The sequence below is a fragment of the Pristiophorus japonicus genome, chromosome 8, assembly GCF_044704955.1.
Source record: "Pristiophorus japonicus isolate sPriJap1 chromosome 8, sPriJap1.hap1, whole genome shotgun sequence".
Taxonomy (NCBI): domain Eukaryota; kingdom Metazoa; phylum Chordata; class Chondrichthyes; family Pristiophoridae; genus Pristiophorus; species Pristiophorus japonicus.
This window is the reverse complement of record NC_091984.1, coordinates 238,896,791-238,910,109: the sequence shown is the minus strand read 5'-3', so window position 1 is coordinate 238,910,109 and position 13,319 is coordinate 238,896,791. Positions and strand designations below refer to the sequence as shown.

The 13,319-nt window shown below is 53.5% G+C and overlaps 1 protein-coding gene across 1 annotated transcript in view; it reads left to right on the top strand.

Moving 5' to 3' along the window:
* adgrd1 (adhesion G protein-coupled receptor D1) overlaps positions 1–13,319 on the top strand; it is a 344,020-nt gene that overhangs the window by 37,506 nt on the left and 293,195 nt on the right. Inside the window, 2 exon segments of the mRNA XM_070886412.1 lie at positions 3,403–3,523; positions 9,091–9,198. Of these exon segments, the coding sequence (XP_070742513.1) occupies positions 3,403–3,523; positions 9,091–9,198 (229 nt within the window).

Below are 13,319 nucleotides of genomic sequence, written 5' to 3'. Positions count from 1 at the left end.
TCGAGTGCGGGCACAGCTGTGTGATCCTGTAGTACGGAGAGCAGATAAGGATATTCCAAGCTGCTGACTGCACCCAGTGAGATGGCCAACACACCTTTCAGTTCCTGCGTTGAAAAATACCAACTTCCTCTTTTTTTGTGAAGTGGTTATCTCTCGTTACGTTTTGACGGAGCAGAAACCGTAGAACATCGAGTTATTCTGTTGCGCGTCGATGGTTTTTGACCGATGGCTGACCTTTGCTGATGCTCCGAGTGGAATCATTGCACACAGAAGGAGGCCCTTCGGCTCATCGAGCCCATACTGGCTCTGTCCAATTCCACACACTTCCTGACTCCATCCTCCCACAGCCTGGCAGTTGAACTCTGCAGCAAGCAATGCTTTGTGAAGGGAGAGGCTGCGAGATGGATTCACTGAGCGTGGAGCATGTTTCCTGATCTCTCCACAAGTCGTACATGCAGGAAACATCCCCCTCACTGATGGCAAATTAAAACCAGTGATTCCACAGCAAGGAGCTCACCGTGGGAAATCCCTGATTGGCCGAGATGCGCTCTATAATGTATTTGCTTTGTGGGTTCTTTGCTGAAGAATTCACAGCAACACATTGCGATTAAGAACTAGTTGGTTTATCAGCAAAGGTTTAACAATCACACTACACATTACCGGTTCATCCACCAGGCTCACAACCACCTGCCCCATCGTGGATCCCCCGAACCCAACTGGCTGGGGTTTTATTGAGTCTTGTGAACATCACGTGACTGGCTAAGCCACTCCCAATGCAACAGCCCCACAAACCTGTGAGCATACACACCGGTGTAGACATTACAGGATCCGTGAGCAATTCTTCTCGTGTTGCGTCGGCAACTGCGTTGGACATATTCCTGGAGATTTCCTGACATGCCACGGGTTACAGAGGAGATTTACGAAGATGTTGCCAGGATTGGAGAATTTTGGCTGAGGAAAGATTGGAGATGCTGGGTCTGTTTTCTTTGGAACAGAGGAGACTGAGGGGAGACCTTATTGAGGTGTATAAAATTATGAGTGGCCTGGATAGAGTGCATAGGAAGGACCTGTTTCCCTTAGCAGACCAGGGGGTATAGATTTAAAGTAATTGGGGGGAGGTTTAGAGGGGATTTGAGGGGAACTTTCTTCACCCAGAGGGTGGTGGGGGTCTGGAACTCACTGCCTGAAAGGGTGGTAGAGGCAGAAACCCTCACCACATTTAAAAAGTACTTGGATGTGCACTTGAAGTGCCGTAACCTGCAGGGCTACAGACCAAGAGCTGGAAAGTGGGATTAGGCTGGATAGCTCTTGGTCGGCCGGCACGGACACAATGGGCCGAATGGCCTCCTTCTGTGCTGTAAATTTCTCTAATTCTATGATTCGATACTCACCTCCCATCTCCAACTACCCGGCCTGGTCAAACGGACCTTTTTCCCCCCCATCTCCAAGAATGTTATAATTAATAAGCAAAAACGTTCATAGAAAATGTTTTTAAAAACAAAAGGCGGCACTCTTTCTGTTCCCTGCGGTTTGCTGGCAGTGTTGAGATCAATGATCCATTGCTGTAGACCCCGGGTTCGGCGAGCATTTCTCGGGTGGCCCATGTCCCAGGATCACCTCAATAGTTCAGAAAGAGCAGGGACAATTTGCCCGGGGACCTAACTCTTGCAGTGTGGTGTTCTCATGGATATTTTAACACAGAGCTCAGTTTTGGTACAAGCGGGTTAGACCACCTTCAAGAGAACGATTGCAACGTGCTCTGTGCCACAAGTGGGTCGCACGGATTGTCCTTGTGTTCAAATCCCTCCATGGCCCCATCCCTCCCTGTCTCTGTAACCTCTTACAACCCTCCGAGATCTCTGTACTCCAATTCTGCCCTCCTGACCATCCCTGATTATAATCACTCCACCATTGCTGGCCGTGCCTTCAGCTGCCTGGGCCCCAAGCTCTGGAACTCCCTCCCTAAACCTCTCTACCTCTCCCTCCTCCTTTAAGACGCTCCTTAAAACCGACCTCTTTGACCCAGTGTTTGGTCGCCTGCCCTAATATCATCTTATGTGGCTCGGTGTCAAATTTTGTCTGATTTATTCTCAGCTGAAGAGCCCTTTACCACGCTAAAATGTTTGTTTTGTAGGATGTGTTTTTTGGACTGATTCCCCGTGCAGATTGGAGCACATTAAACAGTGGATTGTTTAGGACATGAGAGGTTGTTGAGGTAGAGATGAAAACATCACTTAAGGGAATAAGTATCGAACAAGAAAAAGGATTAGACCACAACTCCAGTTGAAGAGAAGAAAAGACTGTTAGTGCTACAAAACCTTCCTCAGTACTGCCCCTCCGACAGTGCGGTGCTCCCTCAGTACTGCCCCTCCGACAGTGCGGTGCTCCCTCAGTACTGCCCCTCCGACAGTACGGTGCTCCCTCAGTACTGCCCCTCCGACAGTGCGGTGCTCCCTCAGTACTGCCCCTCCAACAGTGCGGTGCTCCCTCAGTACTGCCCCTCCGACAGTGCGGTGCTCCCTCAATACTGCCCCTCCGACAGTGCGGCGCTCCCTCAGTACTGCCCCTCCGACAGTGCGGTGCTCCCTCAGTACTGCCCCTCCGACAGTGCAGTGCTCCCTCAATACTGCCCCTCCGACAGTGCGGCGCTCCCTCAGTACTGCCCCTCCGACAGTGCGGTGCTCCCTCAGTACTGCCCCTCCGACAGTGCAGCGCTCCCTCAGTACCGCCCTTCTGACAGTGCGGCGCTCCCTCAGTACTGCCCCTCCGACAGTGCGGCGCTCCCTCAGTACTGCCCCTCCGACAGTGCGGCGCTCCCTCAGTACTGCCCCTCCGACAGTGCGGCGCTCCCTCAGTACTGCCCCTCCGACAGTGCGGCGCTCCCTCAGTACTGCCCCTCCGACAGTGCAGCGCTCCCTCAGTACTGCCCCTCCGACAGTGCGGCGCTCTCTCAGTACTGCCCCTCCGACAGTGCGGCGCTCCCTCAGTACTGCCCCTCCGACAGTGCAGTGCTCCCTCAATACTGCCCCTCCGACAGTGCGGCGCTCCCTCAGTACTGCCCCTCCGACAGTGCAGCATTCCCTCAGCATTCCCTGGGAGTGTCAGCCTAGATTTTTGTGCTCAAGTCTCTGGAGTGGGACTTGAACCCACAACTTTCTGATGCAGAGCCTGGGTGCTGCTCACTGAGCCACAGCTGGCACTGGAACAGATGTTCCCCCTCTCTGTGCTGTAATCTGTGTGACTTTATTCAAGCTGTGGTTTAATGAGCTGGCCACATTTGCAGTATTGACCTGTGTAGTGCTTTAGTTCGGATACAGTGCAGCAGGAATTGTTTACCCTCGGGTAAGGGGCTGTAGAGCAGACGTTGCATGTTAATGTTTGGCTTGTGTTTTGTGCCCGCAGTCTGCGACTGTTGTCAGCGGATTGATTGGGACGGTCGACAAGGTCATGGTTCACGTCGCCAGCAGTCTGGAGGGAAATCCCAGCTCGGTCGTGAGCATTGAGGGGAGCTCTGCCGTGGCTGGTACGTCTCTTAAATCTGCTTCTGCCCAATTTCCTCCTGTCCCAGCTCCCCCTTCAGGGAACGGGCAGAGACCGCAGGCACACACAGGCAGTCGCAGACGTCTGAGCCGATAGAATGAGCCATAAATCCCGTGTGTGTGTCACTGTCTGTGTGTGTGTGTCACTGTGTGTGTCATTGTGTGTGTGTGTCACTGTCTGTGTCACTGTCTGTGTGTGTGTGTGTCACTGTGTGTCATTGTGTGTGTGTGTCACTGTCTGTGTGTGTGTGTCACTGTGTGTGTCATTGTGTGTGTGTGTCACTGTCTGTGTCACTGTCTGTGTGTGTGTGTGTCACTGTGTGTCATTGTGTGTGTGTGTGTCACTGTCTGCGTGTGTGTGTGTCACTGTCTGTGTCACTGTCTGTGTGTGTGTGTGTCACTGTGTGTGTCATTGTGTGTGTGTGTGTCATTGTCTGCGTGTGTGTGTGTCACTGTGTGTCACTGCCTGTGTGTGTGTCACTGTGTGTGTGACTGTGTGTGTGTCACTGTGTGTGTCACTGTGTGTCACTGCCTGTGTGTGTGTCACTGTGTGTGTGACTGTGTGTGTGTGTCACTGTGTGTCACTGTGTGCGTCACTATGTGTGTGTGTGTGTCACTGTGTGTGTCACTGTGTGCGTGTGCATGTCTGTGTGTGTGTCACTGTGTGCACGCACGTGTCTGTGTGTGTCACTGTGTGTGTCACTGTGTGTCACTGTGTGTGTGTCACTGTGTGTGTGTCACTGTGTCACTGTGTCACTGTGTGTGTCACTGTGTGTGTCAATGTGTGTGTCACTGTGTGTGTGTCTGTGTGTGTGTCACTGTGTGTGTCACTGTCTGTGTGTGTGTCTGTGTGTGTGTCTCTGTGTGTGTCACTGTGTGTGTGTCACTGTGTCTGTGTGTGTGTCACTGTGTGTGTCACTGTGTGTGTCACTGTGTCTGTGTGTGTGTCTGTGTGTGTGTCACTGTGTGTGTCACTGTGTGTGTCACTGTGTGTGTCACTGTGTCTGTGTCACTGTCTGTGTGTGTGCGATTTTTCATATCCCGTTGCTGTTCTTTTGTAAAAGCTGTCCCATTCCATTCTGGTATCGGATTCCCACTAAAGCACCAACCTGTCGGTTCTGTAATGTACGCACCAGTGAGAATGCTCACAGATTTGTTGAGCTATTGAGTTGGGAGCGGCTTAGCCAGTCACGTGATGTTCACAAGACTCAATAAAACCCCAGCCAGTTGGGTTCGGGGGATCGCGATGGGGCAGGTGGTTGTGAGCCCGGTGGATGAATCGGTAATGTGTCGTGTGATTGTTAAACCTTCGCTAATAAACCAACTAGTTCTTAATAGCAACGTGTTGCTGTGAATGCTGTAGCAAGAACCCTTGCAGTGAACACCTTACAGGTTCTCTCTCTCCGCAGATGCCGACTGGCCTGCCGAGTGTTTCTCCCGCTTCCTGTTTGAGTTCCAGCACCTGCGCTAGTTTGCTTCCTGTGCAGTTTGGCGCCCGATGTGGTTTGTGTCCGGCTGACACGGAGATGCTGAGCAGGATGACTGGGATTAAGGAGCGGGAACCCCCTTCAGTTAGTGCTCCGTTGTTACACAGAACCGACGCCTATTGTGGCACCAACTGCACGCAGCAGGCAACGGGGATTGAGTCTGTGACCCGCCAGCTCTCCCCCGGCCCCCCCCTTCAGCCTCACAATTTAATTCAGGGTCCCTGCGGGGATTTGCCTTGTGGGCACGAGGGTGGTGTCCACTTTATGGAAAGTCACTTCACGACAAACACACAATTCAACGACAGCTGGTAAAAATGTCAAACCCCAGCATTTAGATTTGAGCTAAATTATACCCCGATCTCTTTGCTTACTCAAAGCCTAGTACCTGTTGTAATATAGGCAAATGGGACGGTCAGTCGCGCACAGGGAGATCCCACAAACTGCAATGCGATTAATGACCAGACCATCTGCTTCAGGTGCTGTTATTGGAGGTATAATTATTGGCCGGGGCACCGGGCAGAACTCTGCTCATGGAATAGTGTGGCAGGATTTATTCCCACCTGAGCGGGCAGAGGGGCAATGTTCCCTTTAATCTGCGCAACTGGAAGGTGCTCTGGAGCTTGCCGCATGGGCAGCGACCTGCATGGGCCGCGCACCCAATACAAATTAACGGGAACTGTAGCGATGGTTTAATGTCTCATCCGAAAGACCACACCTCCGACAGTGCGGTGCTCCCTCAGTACTGCCCCTCCGACAGTGCGGTGCTCCCTCAGTACTACCTCTCCGACAGTGCGGCGCTCCCTCAGCACTGCCCCTCCGACAGTGCGGCACTCCCTCAGTACTGCCCCGCTGACAGTGCAGCACTCCCTCAGTACTGCCCCTCCAACAGTGCGGCACTCCCTCAGTATTGCCCCTCCGACAGTGCGGCGCTCCCTCAGTACTGCCCCTCCGACAGTGCGGCACTCCCTCAGTACTGCCTCTCCGACAGTGCGGCACTCCCTCAGTACTGCCCCTCTGACAGTGCGGCACTCCCTCAGTACTGCCTCTCCGACAGTGCGGCACTCCCTCAGTACTGCCCCTCCGACAGTGCAGCACTCCCTCAGTACTGCCCCTCCGACAGTGTGGCACTCCCTCAGCACTGCCCCTCCGACAGTGCGGCGCTCCCTCAGTACTGCCTCTCCGACAGTGCGGCGCTCCCTCAGTACTGCCCTCTGACAGTGCGGCGCTCCCTCAGTACTGCCTCTCCGACAGTGCGGCGCTCCCTCAGTACTGCCTCTCCGACAGTGCGGCGCTCCCTCAGTACTGCCCCTCCGACAGTGCGGCGCTCCCTCAGTACTGCCTCTCCGACAGTGCGGCGCTCCCTCAGTACTACCTCTCCGACAGTGCGGCGCTCCCTCAGTACTGCCTCTCCGACAGTGCGGCACTCCCTCAGTACTGCCCCTCTGACAGTGCGGCGCTCCCTCAGTACTGCCTCTCCGACAGTGCGGCGCTCCCTCAGTACTGCCTCTCCGACAGTGCGGCGCTCCCTCAGTACTGCCCTCTGACAGTGCAGCACTCACTCAGTACTGCCCTCTGACAGTGCGGTGCTCCCTCAGTACTGCCCCTCCGACAGTGTGGCCCTCCCCCAGCACTGCCCCTCCAACAGTGCGGCGCTCCCTCAGTACTGCCCTCTGACAGTGCGGCACTCCCTCAGTACTGCCTCTCCGACAGTGCGGCGCTCCCTCAGTACTGCCTCTCCGACAGTGCGGCGCTCCCTCAGTACTGCCTCTCCGACAGTGCGGCGCTCCCTCAGTACTGCCTCTCCGACAGTGCGGCACTCCCTCAGTACTGCCCCTCTGACAGTGCGGCGCTCCCTCAGTACTGCCTCTCCGACAGTGCGGCGCTCCCTCAGTACTGCCTCTCCGATAGTGCGGCGCTCCCTCAGTACTGCCCTCTGACAGTGCAGCACTCACTCAGTACTGCCCTCTGACAGTGCGGCGCTCCCTCAGTACTGCCCCTCCGACAGTGTGGCCCTCCCCCAGCACTGCCCCTCCGACAGTGCGGCGCTCCCTCAGTACTGCCCCTCCGACAGTGCGGCGCTCCCTCAGTACTGCCCCTCCAACAGTGCGGCGCTCCCTCAGTACTGCCCCTCCGACAGTGTGGCCCTCCCTCAGTATTGCCCCTCCGACAGTGCGGCCCTCCCCCAGCACTGCACTACAGTGTCTGCCGAGATTCTGTGCTCAAGTCCCTGGAGTGGGACTCGAACCCACCCCCTTCTGATTCCGAGGTGAGAGAGCTCCTCGGTGGACGTTTGTTGTCTTGCTCCCTTCCCCCTCCAGGTCTCTCCTGGCACATGTCCCCGGCCTGTGGCCAGCCAACGTGCGCCAACATCTCATGCCAATGCTGTTCCGCGACAGGCCAGGAGAGCGTGGACTCTCCCGCTGTGGATAGGTGGCCAGGTGGGCTGAGCCCGGACCGAGGCCTCGCTATGTGAACAGCTCGTGATCCGATCACCGACCCATGGCACAGCATGTTGGCACACTGGCCAATCACATTGTGGCTGAAGTTTAATATGCTGAAACAACGGACGACCCCTGCTCAGGCAGAGAAGCAGCTGACTGCTGTCGAATCTCACAGTGCAGGAGGAAGCCATTCGGCCCATCGTGTCTGTGCTGGCTCTGTGACAGAGTGATCCAATCAGTCCCACTCCCCCTGGGCAAATGCATGGTAGATGAAGTATAATGTGGATAAATGTGAGGTTATCCACTTCGGTGGCAAAAACAGAGAGACAGACTATTATCTGAATGGTGACAGATTAGGAAAAGGGGAGGTGCAACAAGACCTGGGTGTCATGGTACATCAGTCATTGAAGGTTGGCATGCAGGTACAGCAGGCGGTTAAGAAAGCAAATGGCATGTTGGCCTTCATAGCGAGGGGATTTGAGTATAGGAGCAGGGAGGTCTTATTGCAGCTGTACAGGGCCTTGGTGAGACCTCACCTGGAATATTGTGTGCAATTTTGGTCTCCTAATCTGAGGAAGGACTTTCTTACTATTGAGGGAGTGCAGCGAAGGTTCACCAGACAGATTCCCGGGATGGCAGGACTGATATATGAGAAGAGACTGGATCAACTGGGCCTGTTTTCACTGGAGTTTAGAAGAATGAGAGGGGATCTCATAGAAACGTATAAAATTCTGATGGGATTGGACAGGTTAGATGCAGGAAGAATGTTCCCGATGTTGGGGAAATCCAGAACCAGGGATCACAGTCTAAGGATAAGGGCTAAGCCATTTAGGACCGAGATGAGGAGAAACTTCTTCACTCAGAGAATTGTTAACCTGTGGAATTCCCTGCCGCTGAGAGTTGTTGAGGCCAGTTCATTGGATATATTCAAGAGGGAGTTAGACATGGCCCTTACGGCTAAAGGGATCAAGGGGTATGGAGAGAAAGCAGGAAAGGGATACTGAGGGGATGTTCAGCCATGAACTCATTGAATGGCGGTGCAGGCTCGAAGGGCGGAATGGCCAACTCCTGCACCTATTTTCTATGTTTCTATGTTTTCCCACAGCCCTGCAAATTGCTACTTTTCCAGTATTTATCCAATTCCCCGATTGAAAGTCATTATTGAATCTGCTCCCAGATCACAGCTCGCTGCGTTTTAAGAACATTTCTCTTCATCTCATCTCCCCCTCTGGTTCTATCGCCGATTATCGTCAATCTGTGTCCCTCTGGTTACTGACCCTCCTGCCCCTGGGAACTGTATCTCCTCATTTACAAAACATCTTAATTTTTGAATGCATCGATTCAATCTCCCCTTAACCGTCTCTGCCCCAAGGAGAACGACCCAGCTTCTCCAGTCTCCCCCCGTCACCGAACTCCCTGATCCCCGGTATCAGCGGTTACTCGTTAGCAATTATTCTCCGTTCCCAAGCGTAGGGTTCTGCGATCTCGCTGATTTAATCTCCTGCGGGGCGCAATCAGTGGTTTCGTTTCCCCGCGGAGGAACGGGGGAATTTGCAATAATGCCCGTTGCAATAATGCAGCGGGAGAGGAATACGGAAATAACTGATATCTTTTTGTCCGCAGATTATTCGCTTGTCAAAGTTCCCGACGGTGCCGGTCTGACCAATTACCGCTTCCCATCGCAAGGAATGAGTTATATCTCCATCCCAGGAGAGGCTTTCCACAGTCAAAGTAAGCGGCTTGTGTCAAAGTGCGCGGAGAATAAACTCTGGTTTATCTGCGGTGCCGTCTCTCTATCGAGTGATGAGCCGGTCGCAACTGCTGAAAGGAGCCGGGCGCTTTTAACCCCACCCGCCCCGCAGAAACATTCCCCGCCGATTCGCGCCCAGCCTGATTTTAACCCGCCCTGCTGAGCAGGCCGCCAAGGCGCCCTCCCGCCTAAAGCTGGCGGCAACGGTCTTTACATCGGCAGGTCCCACGCTCCACTGCGATTAGAACTCTGAGCTGAGTCGCGTGGGGGCGGGATCGGACCAGGCCATTTACCGGGAGTGGGGGGTGGGAGGGGGGGAAGGCTGAAGGGAGGGGGCAGGAGGAGCAGTAATCGTGGAGCCTTGGCGCCGTGTGAGGGTTCCACAGGGAGGGCTTTGGGCCTCTCGCTCCCGGGATTCCCCCTCCCCTCCCTTCACTTTCTCCCCCCTCCCCCCCCACCTCCACCACAAAGATCCTCTGGAAACCCCCTCTCTGCGACCCTCCACCTTGCCAACGAGCCAAGCTTTCGCTCCCAATTTCTGGCCATTTCCGGCAGGTATCTGACTGGCGACACAGGGAGAGTAAATTCACCCAGGCCTCGCCCTCTTCCACCCCCTCCCTCCCCTCGCCCTCTTCCCCCCCCTCCCCTCGCCCTCTTCCCCCCCCTCCCCTCGCCCTCTTCCCCCCCTCCCCTCGCCCTCTTCCCCCCCTCCCCTCGCCCTCTTCCCCCCACTCCCCTCGCCCTCTTCCTCCCCCCCTCCCCTCGCCCTCTTCCCCCCCTCCCCTCGCCCTCTTCCCCCCCTCCCCTCACCCTCTTCCCCCCCCTCCCCTCGCCCTCTTCCCCCCCCCCTCCCCTCGCCCTGCACCCCCTCCCCTTTCCCCCAGCCCCCGGAGTTCCCCCCAATCCCTCTCCCAGTTAAAATTCCCCCCATTGTATTACCACTAAGGAGATAAGGATTACATTTACGGTGGGCTGTAATATTTGAGGGAATGGTGGATGTTGTGAACGAGCTCCCCTGGGACTGAGCTTCCCGCCTGGAGTCCATCGTAGCATTCCTGACAGACGTTTGCACAATTGCCAGATTGACATTATTTCCGGGGCTCTGATGACTGCGGTCAGAACACGGAAACTTCTGGAACAGCAATCTGACATGGGATTTATCATTTCTTGTGTCTCTGTGAATCGTCCGAGGGAAAAAACGGCAGTTTTGACATTTTTGTGAAGCATAGTTTATGAAAGGAAATCCTTAAAGATTAGAAGGGAAAGATGGGAAGCAGACAAAAAGAAGGAAGGAACTTTCGACCCTGATCACATTGTTGGGATGTCCCAAGCAGCACCAACCCAGTGTGTTATGTTTGAAACGGACCGGCACGGACACGATGGGCCCAAATGGATTCCTTCCATGCTATAAATTTTGATGATTCTCTGATCTGCTGTTTATAGAAACATACAATGTATCAGCACAGGAGGGGGCCATTCGGCCCATCGTTCCTGTGCCGGCTCTGTGACCGAGCGATCCAATTAGTCCCACTCCCCCCACTCTTCCCCCATATCTCTGCAAATGTTTCCTTTTCAAGTATTTACCCAATTCCCGGTTTGAAAGTTACTATTGAATCTGCTCCCACCGCCCTTTCAGGCAGCGCGTTCCCGATCACAACAACTCGCTGCGTAAACACATTCTCCTCATCTCCCCCTCTGGTTCCATCGCCGATTATCGTCAATCTGTGTCCCCCTGGTTACCCACCCTCCTGCCCCCGGGAACAGCTTCTCCTTATTTATTCTAACTATTCCCCTCATGATTTTGAACACCTCGATCAAATCTCCCCTTAACCTTCTCTGCCCCAAGGAGAACGACCCTAGCTTCTCCAGTCTCTCCCTGTCACCGAACTCCCCGATCCCCGGTATCAGCGGTTACTCGTTAGCAATTATTCTCCGTTCCCAAGTGTAGGGTTCTGCGATCTCGCTGATTTAATCTCCTGCGGGGCGCAATCAGCGGTTTCATTTCCCCGCGGAGGAACGGGGGAATTTGCAATAATGCCACACAGCGACCCTTTACCCTTCCAGCTGTTTGATTAATAGTTAATGCCTCGCGGGTGGTATCGGATTGAATCAAACAGGACTCATTCCAGATGTGAATTTTTTCCCCTGGTTCTTTGGCCAATCACCTTCAACCTGTGTCCTCTGGTTACTGACCCTCCTGCCACTGGAAACAGTTCTCCCGATGTACTCGGTCAAAACCCCTCATAGTTGCTATTGTGTAAATAAAGGCGGCAGCCACTTTTTTGCATAGCAAGATCCCACAAGCAGTCATGTGATGCATGCCCAGTCGGTCTGTGCTGTGGGTGGTGTTGGTTCAGGGCTGGGTGTTGGCCCAGACCGTGTAATAGTGCTGTGGGATTTTCTACCTCCACCTGAGCAGGCAAATTGGGCCTTTAATGTATTTGCTTCATGGGTTCTTTGCTTAAGAATTCATAGCAACACATTGCTATTAAGAACCAGTTGGTTTATTAGCAAAAGGTTTAACAGTCGCACGACACATTACCAGTTCATCCACCGGGCTCACAACTGTATACCTCATCGTGGATGACCGAGACCCAACGGGCTGGGGTTTTATTGAGCCTTGTGAATGTCACGTGACTGGCTAAGCCACTCACACGGCACCAGCTCTACAAACCTATGAGCATATGCGCAGGTGCATACATTGCAAGGCCCATTCATGGGGGCCATGACCTATTCCTTCAGCACTGTCCCCAAGGAAACCAAATTATCAGCGTTAAAATTTCAATTACATTTTTTTTCCAAGAAAAAAAATCTTTAAATTTAAAAACAGAAAATAAAATTGAACTCGAACCGGAGTTTGTCCAAGCGCTGCAAGTGACAGAGGATTAAAGCTCGGCCCAGCGACCTGACAAAGTCAAATTCAAATGATTTCTAGAATTGAATCAGCACTGAGGCAAAACTTTGATAAATAAAACATGACTGCGAGCAATCATTTATTTTCTTTCGTTGCCCGTTCCTGTATTGCCATGTTGGGGTAGCAATTGGACCTTGATGGCGTGTCTTTGATAATAGTAATGGTTGTACTGAATGTGATGGGCCTTGCATTTACATAGTGCCTTTATCATTGTAAAACGTTCCAAGGCGCTTCACTGGAGCGATTATCAAACCAAATTTGACACCGAGCCACATAAGGCGATATTGAGGTAGGTTTTAAGGAGCGTCTTGAAGGAGGAGAGAAAGGCGGAGAGGTTTAGGGAGGGAGTTCCAGAGCTTGGGGCCCAGGCAACAGAAGGCACGGCCACCGATGGTGGAGCGATTATAATCAGGGATGGTCAAGAGAGCAGAATTGAAGGACCAGGGGGTGATGGGTTAGTGGGACTTGGTGCGAGTTAGGACACGGGGCAGCCGTGTTTTGGATGAGCTCAAGTTTATGGAGGACGGAAGATGGGAGGCCGGCCAGCAGAGCGTTGGAATAGTTGAGTCATCATGGCCTATAAATTCGGTTGTGTAGTGCCCGTTTTACGGTGCTAATTGGCTGCCTAGTCCCCCAGTATGGTGGACAAGAAGCTCGCGCACATTTCCGTCAGGAAGTGCGCCTCCTGCCATATTGGGCAAGAACAAACCAGGTGTGTCCTTTGCCCACACCTGAAGCAGGATTTTGTACCTGTGCAGATGCAGGTAAAGGGCCTAACATCAGCTTAAGGCCCGCTCTCCCAGATTGGTTTGCCCTGAGGCAGCCAGTGTGGGCTAGACGCGGGGGGAGCTAGCCCGAGCAATAGCTTGGCAACCAATGTGGGAAGCAACGACCTTGCTCTTTATTATTGTATAAAGTAACCCGCTTACGCTGATAAGAACATAAGAAATAGGAGCAGGAGTAGGCCATTTGGCCCCTCGAGCCTGCTCCACCATTCAGTAAGATCATGGCTGATCTGATCATGGACTCAGCTCCACTTCCCCACCCGCTCCCCATAATCCTTTACTCCCTTATCGCTCAAAAATCTGTCTATCTCCACCTTAAATATATTCAAGGACCCAGCCCCCACAGCTCTCTGGGGCAGAGAATTCCACAGATTTACAACCCTCTGAGAGAAGAAATTCTTCC